At 51.7% G+C, this 20,855-nt stretch overlaps 1 protein-coding gene across 2 annotated transcripts in view; it reads left to right on the top strand.

Moving 5' to 3' along the window:
- The first annotated feature begins 2,935 nt into the window (after positions 1-2,935).
- The window catches only part of PMP22 (peripheral myelin protein 22), a 31,130-nt gene continuing 13,210 nt past the window's right edge, over positions 2,936-20,855 (top strand). Inside the window, exons 1-3 of one of the 2 annotated variants that reach the window (XM_036103951.2) lie at positions 2,936-3,089; positions 7,402-7,513; positions 8,624-8,723. In XM_036103951.2, coding sequence (XP_035959844.1) covers positions 7,436-7,513; positions 8,624-8,723 — 178 coding nt within the window. In that variant the 5' untranslated portion in view covers positions 2,936-3,089; positions 7,402-7,435. Of the gene's footprint in view, positions 3,090-5,553; positions 5,712-7,401; positions 7,514-8,623; positions 8,724-20,855 lie in introns of those variants that run through there. The other variant, XM_036103950.2, reaches the window with a different exon arrangement.

The raw sequence follows: 20,855 nt of genomic DNA, 5'->3' as shown, positions 1-20,855 counted from the left end.
ACCCAGTGCCTGGCGACACCGAGGCTCTGATGACCGCTTCATCAACAGGACAAATGTCCAATTAAGACTCACCTCTGTTTGCTTTTTTTTTTTTTCCCCCTTGGGGAGTCCACATGATGGAAAAAAAAAAATCACAGGATTGGAAATTAGAGGAACTGGTTTCGGGGCCCAGCCCTGGCACGTACTCGCCGGTGGCTGGAGGAAACACCAATTCTCCAAGCTCCGCCTTCTTCATATAGAAGATGCTCAAAAACCATCCCCCCCGTCGAGTAAGCTACCACGGGTGGGCGGAAGCATTTCCGAAACTCGAAATGTAGATGGAAAAGGGGCTGCGTTCCACTTCCAGCACCTGCTTAGATCCCGTCCCCGTGGATGAAATCAAACTGTCACCTGCAGGATACAGAGCTTTACGGGTGTGCGACACAGAGACCTTGCGGGCAGGAGCAGGCAGGACCCCCGCGAGGGGAGCTCACGGACCTGGTGGGAGCAGTGGAGGTCTTAGGATATTTTCCTTCTTTTTTAATGGAAAAAAGAAATGCGGATGTAGAAATAGATAGACTGTATCTTTGGCAGAAAAACGCAATTGGATTATGTGATGTGTATGGCAGCATCGTGACAGAGTATGGATGTTCCGTGACGGCCAAAGTTAGGGTACAAGATAACATGGGGTACGGAGCGTGGCCTCTGTGGTCGGGATGTCTGCTTCGCAGCTGGGCTTTGCCATTTTCTCGTGGGGTGGGGTGTCCCTGAGAAAGCCACTCAGTGTCTTGCTGTGCCTGTTTCCCCTCATATGGAGAAAGGACGATCAGGGTGCCTATTCAGAATGTTGTTGTAAAGAGGGGCATCTGGGTGGCTCAGTTGGTTAAGGGTCTGCCTTTGGTTCAGGTCATGATCCCAGGGTCCTAGGATGGAGCCCCGCATCAGGCTCACAGTCTGCCTGACTCTCATCGTCCCTATTTATAAAATGGGCAGAAATAATAATAGAAGTAAAATATGACTTGGTCAATATGTTATTCATTATCATGGCAAGTGACCCTGGGGGATACTCTCCATGGCCCTGAGGATGCACTGCTCAACACAGATGGACTGGGGTTTCTTTTGGCCAAGGAAGGCCTCCAGAACAGGGGAGAGAGAGGCCCAAGAGGAGGCAGAGAGCCTGGCCCAGGTGGGTAGAGACAAGTGTGTTGGTGCCCGATGGATGGGTCTATGGGGAGCACAGCAGGGACCAGCTCTGCTGCATTGAAGCCTCAAGGAGCTCCTCAAACAGGTCTCAGCCAAAGCCAGCAAGTTTTCAGGGCTTGGCTGCAGGAGATGGGGGGATCGAAGGAGACAGAGGGCCAAGAGAGCTGGTCCTGGAACATGCAGCTCTTGGAAGGATAGAGGGCTGATTAAATTGGCACTATCCAGCTGGAAGAAAAATCTATGCCTCCCACCTGCACCCTGCCCTAGGCTTCTTGCTCTGAAGAAGGAGCAGAAATGATGTTAGATGTCTTCAGGCTTAATCCGGCCTGAGGGGCAGCAACCTCATCCTGCAGCCTTCAGGTAGGATCATGGGGGCCATCTAGGAAGGGGGTTATCTGGGGAAGCCCAAAGTCATGCTCACTGGGCCTTCACTCACCCCCTATGTTGGGGAGGATTGAGGGAGCTTCTCTCTCTCTCTCTCTCTCACACACACACACACACACACAGACACACAACACACACACCCCAGATACACACACACGCCCCTGAGTTACCTGGTAAGACTGAACCGAAACCCTGTCTAACCCTGCAGCCCACACTGGGCTTTACTTCCATTTGGGCCCCATGACAGAAGGCAGCTAGAAGGAAACCAGGGACCATCTGACGCCTTGTGACAATCTGGCTGGACACTGGAACATCTCGAGGAATGTGAAAAATTACCCACACCTGAGCTGCATCCCAGACCACTGAGTCAGCCACTCGGTGCCCAGGCCCAGGCCAGGCGGTATGCAAAGCTCTCCATCATTTTAACGAGCAGTCAGATCTCATGAGACCCAAGGCCGTGTTACACTGTTTCACCGGGACCGGAAAGATCCTGGGTGGGAGCAGAACGGTGAGCGGGCCCTTGGGACCCCTTCTGCCTGCGGAGCCTAACAAAACATTAAAGTGTTTGTGGCAGAGAGAGACTTCCCCAAACTCTACAGAACACTACAGATTACCCCCCTTTACCTCCCCGCCCCCGACATAAGAGGTAGAGGAAATTGCCAGAATTCCAAGGGACTCCTTCAATAAAACCAAGTACCCTGTCTCGGCGCTTTCACCCAGGAGAACTTGCTAGAGATGGAGTACCCTCTCGGAGAGCTTGAAGGAGCATCCAGTGCAAAGAGCCTGAAGAAGACGGTACCGTCGTTTGTCTGCCTCTCCGTAACTTCTGCAATTGCTCTCCTAGCCTGTCCTGCCCGACGGGGTGGAATGTCTTCAACAGAGACTTGTTTACTTGGATTGGATTATCTCGTGAAGGTCGACATTATCTGTGCAATGTCGGAGCTCCTTAAAACGATGATGTCGATTAAAAATGAGACTGAGTCTGCAGGTAACACATAAGACACGATGCACACAGACTCTTCACACAGTGTATTTCCTCCTTGTGGAATCCCCTGGAGGGGTGAGAGGTGGGGCGCTGGGAGCTGGGGATGCTCTGTTATCACTCAGGCTGGCACAGTGGGAATAGGCTTGGCTTCCCAGGTTGCGGGCATACCCCAAGTCCTTTCTCTGTTGATCCCCGGTTCTCCGTGCTCGGGAGGGCCCCTTGGGATCACTGTGCTCTGGCAAGTACACAAAACAGGGTGCTGTCTCTTTAAGTAGTAGAGACTGAGAAGCTCTCAGGCCACCATGACATATCCCTGCATTGGACCAGCCCCTGAATAAACTGGAAAGACGCCTGGTCTGGCTTCAGTTACAGGGAGCACCACCAGAGAACATCTCAGGGAGCCTGGTTGCAAGCAGTGGGGCTTAGAGTCTGCCTGCTGGTCTCTCCGCCACCCTGTGGGGAGAGCCTTGCCTTGGCATCCCTTGTGTTTGACTGCAAAGAAACCCGCGTGGAGGAAGGGGTTACCCCATTTGGCCCGGTGAGTCTTCTTGGCAAACTGTCTCTCTGGATAGTGCGTGCTTATGCTTCTGGGAGAACTGCCCGATCCCCCACCCCCTGCAAACCAGGACTGGTAGGGATTGCAGTGGAAATGGTGCGCTGTGTTGCAATTGACAGAGAGTCAGAGGATGTTTTAAATCCTTGATGAAGAGCTGGCTGTATACTCTTGCTGGGGAGGTGAGAAGGACTATCTGAGAGCATCTAGGAAGCCCAGCGCATCCAGATTTGAAGGCAGAAAGGGGACCTGATGCTATTTCCCTGATGGGAAACAGCTCTGCACACATGGCTGGCAGGGAACCTCGGGTTGGGAAGCAGGTCAGGGAGAAGTTTCCACCTGCAGAAAGCACTGGCCGGGCCCTGGGTATGGCCAAGCCTGGTCGACATTGCCCTGGGCAGTGTCTCCTTTCCTACCCTGGGAACTGGGCAGGCGGGAGGCAGGCGAGAGGCAGTAAGGGCTGAACCAAAGGGTTCAGGTTCACGTGTTCTGAAACCCACAGCGCGGTATCACCTGCTCATGGACTAAAATATTGGGTTCACGGGAGAGGAAGAAACAAGCTGTGCTTTACAGTGTGTGTGCTTTTCTAGATGTATATACTTCATTAAAAAGTTTACTCGGAACAAAAAGAAAAGAAGAGAAAGAAAATCCCGAGTTCAATATGCTAATATTTGTGAAGTGCTTAGAATGGTCCTGGGGACATAGTGACCACATAAATGTTGTTTAAATAAACAAAATAAAAGTCTCAAATGGCATAAAGTGAGGCCATGATTCCTGGGGCACTGCTGACCTATAAAATGATCCAGGAGGAGAGAACACAGCACTATTCCTCTGGTTGGTTTTTCTACTTGCATATGAACTTCAGACCTGTGGATTTCTAAGCCATTTTAGCTGGGGCGGGGGGTGGGGGGTGGGGGGTGTCTGCCTTGCCTTGAGGGCTAAAGATGATATAATAATAACCAATGACAATTTACTGAGTCCTGGTCCCTATGTTCTAGGCATTATGCTAACTGCTTCACACACTTCATCCCCTTTACTCACCCCCATAAAATAGGCATTACCAGTCCTGCTTGCGGATAAGAAAATGGAAGCTCACTGAACTTCAGCCTTTCCCGCAAGTTCACAACCCTGAGTAATCAGGTTTGTCTGAGCCCAGAGCCGGAGTGCCTAAGCATTGCCCTCCCAGATCACGCGTAAAGTCCTGCTAAAGTGCCAGCCACATAATGGGCATTGAGTGAAATTTTTACATGTCACCTTTTTAATCTCATAAGAATTTTTAAAAGACCATTGCTCAAGGAATATTTCCGATAATGTACTTTTACTTAAAGATAAGAATATGCAATCGGCTTTCCTAAGCAGCCACGTTCAAAGAGTAAAATCCTATGGAATTGTTTGACTCATTTAGAGGGATAAGCTTTTATGACACAGGACACCAGCAGGAGACGTCTGTGTGCCCGGGTGTGCAAAAGTGCTGCATTAGTAAGCAAAGACATTCAGAATCCACATGAAGGCTCCTTGTTGGCGCCTCGGGGCTCTCCCATCCGAGAGCCTTCCTTGGGCCCACCTGTGCCACGCCCAGCAGGGCTAGCCTCTCTCCGGGTGACGCTGGGCGGACCACGTTCAGGCGACTATGAATCAGCGGATTTCCCTAGCTGTTCTGCCCCCACGTCCAATGGCCGACTCCCCACCCTACGGCCCGGGACGCCGGCGGAGGCTGGGAGCCAGGCCAGGCGAACTTCGCCTGGAGCTTACCCGGTTGTGGTCTGGTTTTGCCCAGGCTAGGAGGAGCCAGACCGCCCCCCTACCCGGGCACGCTGTTCTGTAGTCGGCGGGACTCTCCCTCCTCCCGCTAATTCTCACCCAAGCAGGGCCCGCCAGTGGGTCCCCTCGAGTCCTGGGAACCCGGCACACGGCCTAGGTGCAGACACCGACACGGCGGGCGGGCGCGGGGCAGGTGTGCCCGGCTGAAATGCCACGGCAGGCCAGGCGCGCCCGGACCCTGGAGGAGAGGGACGCCTTCCAGCGCTGAAGTGTCAGCTTCCCCCCTTCCCGGAGGAGAGGACTCCAGCCTTGGCCCCCGCGTGGGCGCAGTCCGCGTGCGTGCGCCCCAAAGCCCAGCGCTGGGCACCGGCGGGGGCGACCTCGAGAGGGCTTTTCCCACGTGGCCTAGGGGGGCGGAGGGACCAGTTTATTGGCCAGCACTTGGGCTCCAGGAACTCGGGGAGCCAGAGGAAGCGGAGGTGAGAAAGCTCAGCTGCCGCCTAGTTTCGAGTAGAAGTCGCAGCGGTTTTGCAGGGATCGACTTTCTCCTGAGGCGCAGTGGAGGCCGAGTATCCGTCTCTTGCCCTCCCTCCCTCCTGCCCTCTCCCCTCCCCGAGGCCCGCCCCCCTGCACACGCTGACCCAGGGACACACCCTATTGCAGCGACGCAGACAGGGCGTAGTTCCCGTTAAAGGGGAACGCCGGGAGCCTCCCTCTGGCCCCTCGCTTCGCGCGCGCAGCCCGGCAGCGCAGCTCTCTTCGGGGACGCTATAGGCCGAGCGAACGCACGGAGTTGTTTGTGCCGGAGGCCACTTTGAGGATCGGGGACAACCATCCCTTTGGGCTGTAAGTGCTTTGCTAGGGAAAGTGGAGATGGAGGAGAAACGTGGGCATCTTCCGTCGATGGTGCCAGAAAGCGCGGAGCAGGCGCGGGCTTTGGGCTGGTCAGGTCTCCGAGCTGTCTTTCTGAGCTCAGACAGACAGACCGCAGTCTGTCTTGTATAGTTCTTACGGGCTTTGTAGGAGATACGGCGTGGCTTGCCTTATGGTGCATAAGTCGTAAGGGGCGCGGGTGGTGGTGTCGGGATGTGGGGCAGGGGCTGAGCAGTTTTCGTCTCGCTGGAGAAGCGCCTACTTGGGGACTCATTGGCAAATTGGTTCCTGCGGTGGACACCTGGGGGGAGGGCTACTGGACCCCCGCGGTCCCCCAATTTCTAGCCACGTACCCTATCTCCGATTATCCTTCTGTGTCCCTCCCCGGCTCTCGGAGCCACTGGATTTAATGTAAACCTTCTGGGAGACATCGGAAAACCGGGCTTATTTCTTCCCGTGCATTCCAGGGTTCTTTTGAATGTGTTGCTTATGGAGAGCAACGGAGGGGCCTGGTTACTGGGTACTTTTATGAGTTACTGAAACGTCGTCTCCCTGGTCCAAGGCCCTGTACTGAAACGGTCCGCCCAAGTGCAGCAGGGTTTTCACAGCCATACGTATCCTCTAACGGTTCTCCCGGGTCTTCAGTTCCCCAAGGTCTGTAAAATGAGGGGCTAGGACCGCACAACTGCGGAGGGAAGATGTCCTGCGGGCTCTGGCGGGCTGCAGTTCTCCTGGGACTCAGCCCTTCATCCTCCGCCTCTCCTTCCCACCGGACGTCTGGCCCCCTCCATGGACGCTCCTGGGCGCGCGTCCCGGAGCGCCGCGGCTGGACCGGGTTGCGTCTCGGCTGTGCGTGCCGGCGGCGCGGCCGGGACCCCGGCGATCGGGCGAGGGGCCAGCCCGGGGGCGCAGGGCCCGGCCCGCCGGGGCCGCCTGGGGAAGCGCGCGGTGGGCGGGAAGCGCAGGGTCGGGCCACTCTCCCGGCCACTCTTTCCTGCCCACACTCCCCCGGCTCTGCGCCTCCTCTCCGGAGCCGCCCGTGCCGATGCCAGGCTGAGCCGGGGCCAGGACGGCTCCCCAGCGCTGGCAGAAGCCGGTGGAAACTCGGAGACTAACGGAATGCGGAGAGCACCGGGTCTGGGAAACCAGCTCGCAGCCGCGCGCTCTCCCTCACAGCGTGCCGCTGGTGTCCCCAGGCCTCCGGCAGAAATCTGGGCGCCAACCCCCTGACCCCCCACTCCCCCTCCGTGAAGGGGAAAGGGGCACATTCTCCTCCTTCTGCCCCCTTCCCCACGTGGGGCTGGGCTCGGAGGCAACCCCGGGTGGGTGGAGGTGCGCCGCGGCCTCCGCTCGTCCTTCGGGAAAACCCTGTCCTCCTGGGGTGACTTAGACGTGCGTACCCCTTGCTTTGTTCCCAAAGCCGCAGGCGGGCCCGGCGGTCGCCGGGCGGGGATGCTGCGGTCGGCTGCTGCCCTCTCTCGGCCGGCCGCCGGGAGGCGTGCGGGCGCCCGGGGCCGGGCCAGGCGGGCGGGCGGGCGGGCGCGGTGCCAGCCCCCTGCATTCCGCCGGCGCCGGGACCCTCCCTCCGCGCGCTCCTCCTCCGTCTCTCGCTCGCGCCAGTTGGTTCGGCCTCACGTCCAGCTTCGGCTCTCTTTCCTGGCAGGCAGGAACTCCGCTGAGCGCAGCTCGCCGCCAGAATGCTCCTCCTGTTGCTCGGCATCATCGTCCTCCACGTCGCAGTGCTGGTGCTGCTCTTCGTCTCCACGATTGTCAGCGTGAGTGGCGGGGGGCGGGCGGGGCCCCCCGAGCTCCCCCCTCCCCCCCCCACAGTGCTCCGGCCTCCCCCAGGCGATTCCGGCTGTACTCCCCCTAGTTCAGCGCCGCCGTGTTATTTGCAGACAACGTGAAGTCTCAGACGTCCCCGCGGGCGTTTTGCAGTTTCTGGCAATCTGCCCCCTTTTCAGTTGTTTTGAGAAAACCGGAGCAGATTCAGGGGTAGGAAGGAAGCAGTCGCTGGACTAGGTTAGCTGCGCAGGCCTCCATTTAAGCCAAATTTCGGTGCGGAGCCAGGGCTCCCCGACCTTCATTTGATGAGATTGCTTAGCATTTTTTTTTTTTTTTTTTTTCTCGCTGTAGATTCGTTGAGGAAGGAAGCGGAGTATTTATGGAGTTTTGTTTTTCTCCACATGTCATAGGGTCAGATGGGCGGCTTAGTTCATACAACACCCCTGGAGGGCTGGATATTGGAAGGTTAACATGGGCTCTTCCAGAAAAGAGTTCACAGTCCTGGGTCTGCTTTGTGATGTGGACCCAGCGCCTTCCACTGTTAAGCCTCCACTCTAGGAACAGGTTATCAGGGTATATAACTTGGGTCACAGAACCATCCAGCGTCAAGCACATTCGATCTGAAACTATGACTGTGGCTTTAACTTCTTAGTGTAAGGCAAATTCCAGGCACGCTATTCCCCTCTGTTTCAAAGGTTGAGAGATAATTACGTCGGAATGAGAAATATTGATGTTGGGGGCTTGTGGATTGTTCTATCATTTATAAGTGTCTTTACAGCATCTTAATTCATCTTGTCGGATTAATAGGAATTATGGGGAAGGAGAGAGGCTCAGAGGGGTGGTACTTTGGGGGAGCAACACTCAGGAGATCAGGGAGGGGAGCGGGCTTGAATGCAGGTGTCCTGGGCTCAGTCTGAGGCCCCTTCTACCATACATACTTCTGCATATACTAACTTATACGCCCGTGTGCTGCTTTCACTTGCAAACACTGAGCCTCCCTGAGCCAGACCCCCACCTCCCTGCCTTCCCTTCGTCTTCACGCTCCCCTTCCCTTCGCACCTCCCCAGCTTGTCTGATTTAAGATGTCTGGTTCTTTCTAGCAATGGATCGTGGGCAATGGACACGCAACCGACCTCTGGCAGAACTGTAGCACGTCTTCCCCGGGCAACGTCCACCACTGTTACTCATCGTCCGCGAACGGTGAGACTGGGTTTTTGCTCCACACGCTTGTCTTGGTCTGTGGGTGCCGTGTTTCTCAGTCCAGACCCGGAAACACTTGTTCTTGGAACACACAGCTCTGGCGTTGTTGCTGGGGTGGGGCGGAATGCAACGGGGGACCAGGAATCCAAGACTAAAGGAGAGGAGCAGAGGTTTCTCTGGCTAAGCCAAGACCCTGGGTATCCTTGTACATTATCTCTTCCCGGAAAGATGCCCTAGAGCTCCCCCTTATCACTTGATGTAATGCTCCTTGTGAGCAAAGAAATGCAGACACAGATAGGCAATGGAGGCCGCTCAATGGCAAGACTTTAGGCTAACCCCGTTGGGACTTTGGATCCAACTGGCATCTTTGCTCTGCTGGCTGTCTCTATCCAGAAATGTCCTGCCTCTGCCTGTTTCGGTGACGGTCCCAAGGGTAGTCTGTGGTCCAGCTGTTGGCCCCCCATTTACAAGACTGCTTTTCTAGGTCGTGGGCCTCCCTGCTGCCATTTAGCATCGGAACCTTTGAGTGTTTCCTTGTGGCAAGATGGGGCCTCGAAGCTATTTGCAGAATGCTACACCGAGCCTGGGAGGGCCCTCCATCCGGAGGACTGTGTTTCTCCTCTGTCCTCCGCGTCATTGCTTGTGAGATATTTGAAACCAGGCTTACTTGGATTCAAGTGAAGGGGATAATTGACAGTGCAAGTACCCACTAGACACCTCAATACTCAGAGGGAGCAGTACTCAGCAGGCAGTCTTGTGTCTTTGGATGTGGAGAGGCCAAGGTAAAGAGGGTGCATTCTTTTGGGTGGCTGGGTGCTGTTCAGTGGCATCGTGGCCCCTGGGAGGGGCCGCAGTGCTTGGTGTTGAGGACAAAGTGGGCTTGGCTTGGTACAGTCTCATGTTTCAAAGGATATGTCCTCAGCCTGGAGGGGGCAGTCATTGTAGGATGGGCAGAGAGAGCTTTCTTGACATCCTGAGTTTTAAAAGGCCAATAGAGTACAGCTTTCATTGTTGCTGAAGGTGCTCATGATCCAGTATCTCTGTTGAAGATGCTCCAACCGATGAAAGAGACCAATTTAGACCCAGCGCAATAAAGTGGGCAGTGAAGGGACCCTTCGTTCTAGCTTTGCACAATGCAGTTTCCTTGCTGGACTTTGCCTCCTGTGGGCTTGGCACCCAATAATACCCAAGCTGTCACCGAAACATTACAAAGCAAACATCTCGAGCCTCAGTATAAGGAGGAAGTGCTAGACTAGTTATTTGGTAGTTTCTGTGGGGAGGATAGGCAAGGAGTAGAAAACCCTGCTTTATGTTCTCATTTTCCTTGGGGAGAAGAAAAGAAAGGACTCTGTCATTTTTTTTCTCGGGAGTGCATGAAAGATACTGAATTAAAAACATCCCAGAGGGTGCACAGTGAGTTTGCATGGTGCGTTGGCAACCAGGCAAATGGAATGAAATACTCATATGCGTGCTTGAGAATGTAGCCATAGCCCTGCTTGTCCCCAAAGCCGCAGGATCCGGTGTCTCCCCCCTTTCAGGGTCTGGCTCAAGTTCCCTGAAGCCTCGGGAAGGGAGGCGCCCCACTCGCTACTGACACCTGGTGGTCACAAGTGGTGACGCGGCCCGAAAGGGTGGCTTTCGCCGAGGAGGGGCATGTCCACAGGCGCCCCTCCCAAGTGGCATTGGCCATGTGGGGTTGGCACGGAAGGGGGCAGAGGAGCAGCCCTCTAAACTGTGCTCCCACCGTGTTTGGGAAGAAGGGCGCTCTTACCTCGGGGCCTGTTCATCTCAAAGAGGGACCAGTGTTACTTTCATCAGGAAACCTCTCGTCTCTTAACTGGCTCTTTATGTGCCAAGCTCATTCTTTGGGTTCATTGACAATGACTTTGGGGTCTTTCTTGTGGGCTCCAAATCCACGTGGTTGCTTTGCGGGGGGAGCATGGGTTCTCTTCCACATCTGCTTTCTCAGATGTTTTGAGGGAATCTGGGTACGCCCTTAAGTAAGCTGGGTTTGTTTGGATTTGAGCTTCTTCTAAGTTAGAAGTTTCCATGGAAGCTTCCCCAGTAGCTGTTAACTCTGCTGACGTCTCCCTGGTGGGTCAGCTCCGATGGGGGGCAGAATCCCCTGGGCCTCCTTTGCCTTGCTGATCCAGCTGAAAAATCTCCGTGGCAAACAGTGGGAGCAAAAATACATAATTACAAAACTTAGATGCCCTTTACGAATGAAACTATATGAAGTTGTGAGCCACCGACTTTGGTCCTCGATGGCCCTCAGGATGTTCCAAACATACTTTTTATGGACGTGATCAAAAGCAACTCGCTATTGATATCCATTTGCAAAGAGCACGTTGCAAGTGTGTTATGTGAACCGACGTTGGTTGATCTGGCTTGCTAATTTTTCCTGAAGGGGCTCGTGTTTGTAAGTATGGGGCCAGAGCGTGGCCTCTCTCGGAGCCGGGAGTGGGGGGGGTGGGGGGTTACCGTGCACTTCGTCTTCTGCATGGACGATGCCCCTCGCTCACCACGTTAACCTCATGGTGGTCAAACCGCTGTGTTATGTAGTCGGAAGGCGATGTCTCAGATCTTTCCCCCTAACTACCCCTTGCTATTAGAAGTGGTTTCAGATTTCTTACGAGCTGCCCTCAACCCTGCCTGCCTTCGTATTTTCTGAACATATTTACACACCTTCTGGCTCCATCCTGAACCTGGCTGCAGGTCGAGATGAAAGAGCTTTCATGGGGCCTATGCATCATCACCTAGCTTTGAATGCCGCTTGGGCCCAGGGAATACAGGGCCTTGGAAACTGGGGACCTCGCCCTTGAGGGTCCTGAGCCTCTTTGAGGAGCCAGGGGATAAGTGTGGAAGGATGCGTCACTGTGAAGGCAGTAGAGGCCAGATGCCCAAGGAGTGGGGGCAGGCAGGCAGGACCAGAGTTCAGGGGAGGAAGTGGAAGAGAAGTCTTGTGTGGGAGGTGGGATTTGATCCATCCTCCAGAGGATGGGCAGGATTTAAATAAATACAGGCAAGGAGGAGGATATTCCCTGTCCAGGCAATGACGTGACCACCAGCAAGGGGACAGCAATGCAGGGGGATGTGTCAGACCCGTCGGCTAGTATTCCGGTTAGGATTAAGATTGACTGCATGTAACAGAACATCTTCAAGGGGCAGGGACTTAAATAAGATCGTTTACGGCACTTGTATGAAAGCGTCAGAGACCCAGGCCCTTTCTAGCTCCTTTCTTTGCCATCTCTTAGATTTGGTCCTCATCCTCACAGACTAAGGGGCTGCTGGAGCTCCAGCCATCTCATCCACGCTTCAGGCAGCAGGGTGGAGAAAAGAGGAGGAGAAGAATGTGTGCCCTTCCCTTTTCATGAAATGTCTCCACATAGACCACACACTTCTTTTTCTAGCTTTTACAGGAACTTAGTCATGCAGCCACACCTAGTTAACAAGGGAGGCCGAGAATGTAGTCATTTGGCCTCATGGGAAGCATGGCTTCTCAATTCCTAGAAATGTCATAGCAAGCACTTCTCCGTAAGCCTGGCTTGAAACACTTCTCTCCAGGACTTTGACCATCCCCCCACTCTGTACCCGTTCATACTGTTTTACCATAGCTCTGCTGGGTCCTATGCAGTTTCCGAGCAGAGCCCCATTATTTTAGGATTATTCAAATATTTCATCTCTCCTCTGTCCTGGGCTCCATCAGCCGCCCCACCATTCTGACAGAGCCCCATATCGGAAAGTGTATAACCCTTAGACTTCCCTCTGTTTCTCTCCATCTCCCATCATTAAGTCTTATTTAAGTCTTGTTTCATGATGTCTTTGGGATCTTGGTTTTCTTCCAGCCTTGACTTCTCTTCTGAACTGCAGACCTGCATATCCAGCCATCTACTAGATATTTCCACAGGGATGTCTCAGAGGCACCCCCGAACTAGTCAGTCTGCATCCTCTTCCACCGAACCTACCTCTTTGATAGTTTCTAGGATTTGAATGGCCCGCCCCGGCCATTGACCATTCCCTTGTGGGTCGCCATGCCTGCCGGATTTATCAGAGCCCTAACCCCTCACCTTGCTTGTTTCTTTGTAACTCATGTTTCACATCGAATCCAGGGTGATATTTTTAAAAATACAAAGCCAGGCCTATGACTCTGGATTTGAAGGCTTTCAGAGGCCCCTCCTTGGTCTTAATCTTCAGATGGAGATCTTTACCAAATCCCAAAGGGTCTACCTGAATGATCTGTTCCCATGAAACCTCATCTCCCATCGCTTCTCCCTCCCTCATCTTGGAATGCTAGCCTCCTCTTACTTCCTTGATCATGAACTTCCCATCTCAAGGTCCCCCCTCTCTCCCTTTCTCCCTTCCTCTGTTCTTTGGTGCACAGCAGCTTGCTGGATTGCTGGTGCTTACCCTGTACCAGGTACTATTGTAGACGCTGAGAATGCAAGAGTGAGCAAGAGTTTGCATTTTAACAGGTGAAATAAACAGCCAAGAAACATGGATAATTTGGGGCAGCCATCAGAACTACAAAGAGAACAAAACAGGCTAATGTGTCATGAGGGATTGGGGTAGAGAAGGGAGCCTTTTGCAGGAATGACCCCTTGAGGATGACCAGGAGTCAGCCGTATGAACATCTGGGGAAGGTTCCAGGCAGAGGGGCCATCCAGTACAGGCTCTCTGGGCAAGGAAGGGGCCTGGCAGCATTGAGGGGCCGAGGGCAGGCCAGACAGTGGGAAGACAGAGGGTGAGGGGTAGAATAGCACGCCGGCCTGTAGATCCTTCTAGACCTTAGTAAGCAGTTTGGTCCATATGGGTGCTTTTCTACTTTTTACAGTCTCATTTAGCCTTGCTGTGTTTTATATGCATCTCTGTCCATTTTATTCCAAGTTGCAGCAGCAGTCCGGATCATTTATAAGACAGAACACATCAGAAATCTTGCACAGTAGAAATGCACTGATGTGCATTTCAGGTCATTGTCCCGAGACGTGGGATTCTTACCACTTTCATCGTTGCTTTTCTTTCCCTCTGCCACGTTGCCCATCTTCCTCATTGAGATCTTTTATTTTCACACAAAATCCCGTGGGGATTTACCTATTTCACATTTAATTTTCAAAATAGCCATAAATGTTATTTCCTGGTAGGAAATTAGTATCTGGTAACAAATCGGTTCTTTCTACTTTGAGTAAGAAAGCGGAGCCTCGGGGTATGGCAGGCAGGGCCCGTGGGGCAGCGTCCATACCAGCAGACATCCATCCAGAGACAGAGGAGGCCAGTTTCTAGAGCCCTGGTTTTCAAACTAATGAGATCTGAGCAGCTCCGGCTGGGATCTGGGGAGCAGGGGCGATGCACCAAGCCTTCTCCCCAAATCTGAAGGCGCCTGTCTCCTTGGAGCCCTTGTGCCATCGCCATGAGTGAGTTTAAAATCTACTGACCCAGAAAGTTCGGCAAAACGTGCCTTGAATTGACCAAACTAATGCTTTTTGTTTTGAACTCTCCATATTCTGCACATTTTAGGTCCAAATACACACTGGCGTTCTCCCCTTCTTTGTTTTATCTGTGTGTACCTGGTGGGTAGCCCAATGGGTCAGAGTTCTGGAGCTGGGCTGGAGCCGGGATCTCAAGCCAAGAAAGTGAGCAGTCAATGCTTTTCCTTTCCATTCTAAGCAACGATGGCAACAACGAACTCAAGGCAGTCAGGTGGTGGCCAGCATTAGACTGATGCTTTGGATTGAAAATCAGAAAAATATAAATGTTGCCAGTCTCAGAAGCCCCTAGCTTGAGCCTCGGTGGTCACTTGTCGTCCGTGTCTTCCTTGATTCCAGATTTCTCTCTCTCTCTCTTTTTTTTATCCGTTTGGTGGCCTTGTCATTTCAGCAAGGGCATCAGACCATTTCCTCGTCTGTGGCTCAGCTCTTGGTCAGATTTTAGAGAACACAGGAGGCCCTCTGCATTTATGGGTTCATGTTTTGCAATTTAAAATCTTTGTGGCTCTCTGGGCCAACCCACAATCTCTGCTCAAGTAACGGCTCTTGATTTTACAGGCCCTTGTGGGTTGCTGAGGCCCTGCCAGGCGAGGGAGGTACAAGGGATGGGATGTGGTGTCAGAATGCTAATGTTGCAACCTGCAAAGTTTCTCATTAGATGCCAACATCCAGGAGTTAATTCTGCATGCTTGTTCAAACCTGGGTCTGAACCACAGGGCCCTTGAAACTCAGTCTTTGCTTCTTCAGAAATTTAAATTGCATTCCCAGGATTCCAGCAGAGTGAAGAAAGCGTTTCTTGTATTTCAGGAGCAGTGATGGGCTGTCATGGGGCCTGACGTTGTGGGTGTTGGTTTTCAGTGCCCGAGAGAAGGATGTCTGGCACAAAGCCTCCTGAGTGTGTCGTCATGGACACACACATAGACTCCCAATGTTGGCAGGGACCTGGGAGGTCATCAAGTCCATCCCTCTCTTCCGCCACACCTTGCTTCAGACCCCTCTCCACTAAGCCCATCCCATGTTCATCCTACCAGTGATGGGGAACTCACTACCTTTCAAGAGAGCCTCTTTCATTTTCGAAGAGCTAACAGCACGGTCCCTTCATTTATATTCCTCAAATATATTGAGCGCATCCACACGCCAACCACACAGAGCTGAACAAGAAAGACCAAGTTGTTGCTCTAGTGGGGCTCATGGTGACTTGGGGGGACACCCAGAATATACAATAAATACTCAAGTGTGGAGAGTGGAAAGGATTCTGAAGGAGACAGAGTGATGACATAGAAAGTCGCCAAGGTTGGGGGAGCTGGTTACAGAAGGCCTCTTCCTTCCCCGTCTTGTGGATGGACACCAGGGGGACCGGTCACGGGAAGAATCACAGGAAGAATATTCCAGGAGGTAATGGAAAGAGTCCAGTGTGGCTGAGTGTGCTGGCTGGAGGAAGGGATGGGAGGGAGGGCAAGAAGAAAGGCACAGGGTCCAGAGCTGAGTGTTGGGATACCCCAGTGAGTAAATGGGTTGCGGGAAGAAGTTAGCAGAAGGGACAGGGAAAGAGTGGCCAGTGATATGGGAGAGGTGCCTTGAGGTATTGTCATGAAGCGGTGTCTCTGTTAGACCCAAGTCTGTCCCCTCTTAGGTCCGCTCATTTCTGACAGCTTCCTTCCTGCCTGATGTGCTAGACTGGGGTTTGACCAGGTTGCCTGGTTTAAACTTCTGAAGGGTCCCTAGGCTGACTTCAAATATTCAGAGACCCCAGTCTTGTCTTCGAGACTCTCCCCTTGTCTGGGTGATGCTTCCTTCCTTCAGTGGCTTCGGAAGTCCCAGCCACGTCATGTTCTACCTCTAGACAGAGCGGGCATGAGCCTCTTCTTGTCCCGCCAGAAGCTGGGGCGGTGGTTTGGCTTTGCCAGGTCGATGAGCAGAGAAGGGGGGGACCCCATTAGCTCACCATACCATTCTCCCTCCTCCCTCCCTAGCTTCTGTGAATTCTAAACCTAAAGAAAGGCGGTAGGGTCATTTAATTCATTAGATTTCAAACACATTATTGAACCTCTCAGTATCGCCCGTGTGTTGTGGTGGAAAACCCAGTAGAGTAGACCTCAGGAGTCCTTGCTTTTTTTTTTTTTTTTTGCCCCGGGCCTGCCTCTAGCAAACTGAGAACCTGGGGCACGTGCCTTGGTTATCTAGCAGAGCGAGCATGGAGGTAAGGCCTGGATTTGGCACCTACCACATCATGTCCTGGGGCCTCTTCATATTCAGGATATAATTGTGACATGGTGGGGGAGTGTCCTGAGTTGGGGTGGCCTCTGAGCTGGGCCTTGGGAATTAGGTAGAATTTCAGTAGCTGTGCAGGGGAGAGTAGGGCGTTGTGCTAGGGGAAGGGAAGGTGGGTTACTGTGCCTGGTGGGGTAGGGACTCCATTCTAGCTCTTAATCGCCGTGATGCTTGGCCTTTTCGAAAACACTTCCAGGATTAAAAGGAGAGGGGGCTTCTGATTATTATATGGAGATGGAGATTATGTGGTGATTATTATATGGAGAATGCCTTTCAAACCCAAAGATCCTGAGAATAATGCAGGCATCCCCCTCATCCCCTGTAGTCTCTCGGATAATACAGCTCTTAAACAATGCCTTTCTGTCCTCAACTGCCATTTTTCCTGCCAAACCCGGTGGTTCCAAGAGGTCTGTTCTTAAAACAAAACAAAGAAGTTTTCTGATGAGTCAGTTTGAAAAATACAAAAATTCGAAAGTTAAGAAGGCTTCTTCTTATATGGCAAGAATTCCCTTAGCCTTTAGTATTTCATTGCACATTATAATTAACATCTAAGGAGGGACGATAATGGACTTGACCATGCAACCCAGTCCCTCTGCTTTTGTTGTTTTTTAATCAGCCGGTGGGGTTGAGCGGTCCCGCAGCAAATTCTTTGAGAAACACAGCCTAGCCTAACCCGATCCTCTAGTTACTAGAGTTTTCTAACCGGAAAATAAAGGAAACCCACAGCAGCTTCCTATTTTCAGGTACCTTCCGTCCTATATTATATATTATATTTCCTTTTCAAGCCCCAGGACTAGTTAGCAGAGTAAGACTGTAGGTTTCAAACCACACATGTAAGTTAGACTCTGAAAGACTCCTTCCTCTGTCTACCACTGAGCCTTTTAATTAGGAGTGCGGTTAATTGACTGATTCTGTCAGGTTTAGCTGAAACACCTTGACGTGAAGTTTCTTTCCGTGGGTTTTGCTCTGGTTAATATGCCCTCTACGAATATGTGTTGGAAGAGCTTCCTCCCATGTGGCTTTCCTCGGCTCTCTGAGCTCCGGGCCACGGTCTGTGGGCTGAGCGCCCACACGCAGCTTTCCCCCTCTGGTTTGCATCCAGCCTGAGACCTGAACCTCCCTTCAGAGCTGTCAGCTTTGTCTGGATGAGGATGAAACTGAAGCCCCCAGGGCGGGGGACCCACGCTGGGCCCTGCACGTGCTTCAGCTGGTGGGCGAAGCGTAAGTGCCTTTTAAAGGCCACATTGTTGAGGATGGAGGCCTCTTGGTAAGTCAGCTATTCCTGGAATGACATTCCTACTCAGAAGTAAGGAAAATGGCAGTGTGTGATAGCAGGTGGGTGGGGCGGTTTGAGGGTGGGGAGCCAGGCCCTGTTGGTCCCGTGCTTTTTTTTTTTAATTTTAATTTTTTTAAATTATGATTTTTTTTTTTTCGGTCGTCCCCTCCAATGGTCTCTTTCTTCGAGGCTTTATTCTCTCCTGGCCTTCCCGATGTGTGCCAACTTTCCCGCACCTGTCCTTCCTCTCCTTTCCAAGAAAACCCGTTCTCTTGATTGAGTCAGAAAGCTTTTAGGAGTGACTCGGAGTCCCTGCGGGGCCGGGGACGGGAGGGGCAGGTGGCTCTGCGCTGGTAATGAAGGATGCGGAAGGCCTCGGATGATCTGGCTCATTTCAAAGTAGCTTCATCCTCTCTGAGCCTGTAGCTCACTGGACTGCAGGCCTGGGCTAAGAATACAACTGAGGGGGCAGATGTCCTTCCTTCACCGCTTAGCTGCCACGGCAGCATCTGACCTTGAGGCGAGCTTTGATCATTGAGTAACTCAAGCTTGCCCTTATCTGCTGGGCGAGCTGGGTCTGCCGGCAGCCGCAGCCCATGTCAGAAAAGCTGTCAGCAGCCCCTGGACCTGGCACTCTCATTAAAACCGAGCCTGCAGAGAGTTTTAGGGCGTTTAATTCCCATGCTCTGCACCAAGGTTGGAGATTAAAACGTTGCCACGGGGAATTCCACAAATATTTACCCAGGCATCCACCTGGGGCCAGCCACTGAGTGGGGCCTGGAGGATGACCGTGGGTGCTCATTACTGGCTCAGCGAATGATCACAAACTTGCAATTGGAGAGAAAGTGTCTCCCTGCCCTGGGGCTTGGATAGGAGCTCAAATTTGCCCCTTGGAATGTTGGTGTCGTGTTAGGTTTGCTCCATATAAAACAGGTTTGTCATTGAGAGCTCCGTCCCTTACATCAGATGTCTCTCTACTGATTTTGTAAGTCAGGCGTTATTGGATGAGTGGGCCCCACCCGTTCATTTACATATTGACTAAGACCGATTTTGTGCTAAGATGCCAAGACCAAGGAAAGGCCACGGAGACCCTACCTTGACCTGCAAAGCTGAACATGGTCACAATCTGCCTCTTTCCAGATAATTTGCAAATACTTGCAAATGCTTTCGGAGCTCTGGTTGGTGCCCTAATCATGTGGCTTGCGCGAACGCTGTGGTCCCCACGTATCATTACCGGAGTGACCCAGCCAAATCTACCCCGGAGAAACCGTACCCTGCAACAGTCCGTAAACGCTTATTTGCTCCGGTCCTCAACATCAGCTTTTTAAATGGGGTGATTCGTATCATCCTCCGACAGAGCTTTCCTATCAGCTTGTTTGATCATTGCGATAGCCCTACGAGATGGTTGGTATGTCACTGTCAGAGGAGAGAAATTCAAGGCCGAACACATGCTAAGTGGCAAGTGAAGCCGGTGGTGAGCAGAAGTAGGTGGCAGAACCATCCCCTGGGCTGTGGTGAGTAGAGTGCCTGGCTGCCCAGCACTTAGGCTTGGCTCGAGTCCTCATATGGGATCAAACACCTGCCATGCCCCAAGCTCCTGGTCGAGTCCAATCCAGGTGAGGGATTCTGGCTCTGGAGCAATGTCCTCTGCACTTCAGAATCTCCTCAGGACCTTGTGGGCTCCCTTCTGAATAATTCCGCCAGCCTGTCGGAGCTGGGATGGAGTCTGCTCCCTCCAGGCTCCGTTCTTTATCTCCCTGCCCTTCCCATATGTAGCTTCTGATCTGATAGCGTTTGAGGGCAGGAGAAGTCCCTTGACTATCGGTGAGTGGAACACCAGTCCCGTCCAGATTCCAACTGTTCTTTGAGCTTTGGAATCCTTCTTGTGGGCTGCCCTGTCTGCTTTGCCTTGTGATCTTTTAAGTTAGTTTTAATTATTCAGATGTTATAGGAAAGTATTCTCCGTATTAAAAATAAATCTGATGATGCAGATATCGACCAAAGACCAAACTCTCCTCCATCTAGCTGCAGCTCCTGAGGGGCAACCGTGGATATCAGTTGGCACGTCTTTGGCTCTTTTTCCAGTGAACACGCACACGCATATTCATGCGTGTATTTGCACATTTGCATGTATTTATAAAGTTTTTTTTGGTGTGTATTTACATAATGACATCACGTTGTGTGGACACCTTAGTCTTTTCGTTGTCTTGGAGATCTTTCAGAGGTTGTTCATTTTCTAACTCGTGACTTTTTAACTGTTGCAAAAATATTCCATTGTAGGGATTTACCCTAATTTATTTCCACTCATGGGAGTGATGGTATAGTGAGCAATCCTTATTCATTTCTCTTTGAGGATATGTTTAAGTATTTATCCACGATGTAGTGATTAAATTGTGGAGTCAAGTTATTGGCATTTAACAATTTAAAGATATTCTGCCAAATTGCCAGTCACAGAAGGATGATTATATTAATCATCCCTCTGAACGGTGTTCAGCGGTATCTCTCATACATGTACTCTGTTGACATTATCAACCTTTTTGATTTTTGCAAATTTGATAGATAAACATTGACATCACATTCCTTCTGGATTTCACTTGCATTTTCCTGGATACTAATGAGGTTGAGCACCATTAAAGATGTTTATTGGCTATTCCTATTTCTCGTTTGTGAATCATGTGTCTGTATGACTTAATAATTCTACACTGAGCTTTTTGATGCATCTGGAATTGAACTTTGTGAATGATGTGAGCTAGAGATCTTTTATTTTTTCGTCAAATGGATAGCCATCCGCACTTGGTATCTGTTGTATTTTTTCTCTACTGATTTATATGTTTTGTTTGTTATATACTGAATTCACAAATATGCTCCCAAAGTCTTAGCTCTGTGCCATTGTTTTATTTTTCGTTCATGGCTAATACCACACTCTTTGAACTGCTAGAACTTTATAATATAAATACATGCTTTGCATATCTATATTTGGATATCTGGTAGGTGATGTTCTGACTCATTGTTTTTGTTTGTGTATTTTTGTCTTTTCTTCTTGTGTTTGGTTCAAAAATTTTTTTGGCTATTATTGCTTATTGTCTTTCAGATAAGTTTTTATTT

This window comes from Halichoerus grypus, chromosome 2, assembly GCF_964656455.1.
Source record: "Halichoerus grypus chromosome 2, mHalGry1.hap1.1, whole genome shotgun sequence".
Lineage (NCBI taxonomy): Eukaryota > Metazoa > Chordata > Mammalia > Carnivora > Phocidae > Halichoerus > Halichoerus grypus.
Note: the sequence above shows the minus strand (reverse complement) of the source record. Positions and strands in the feature narration are given on the sequence as shown.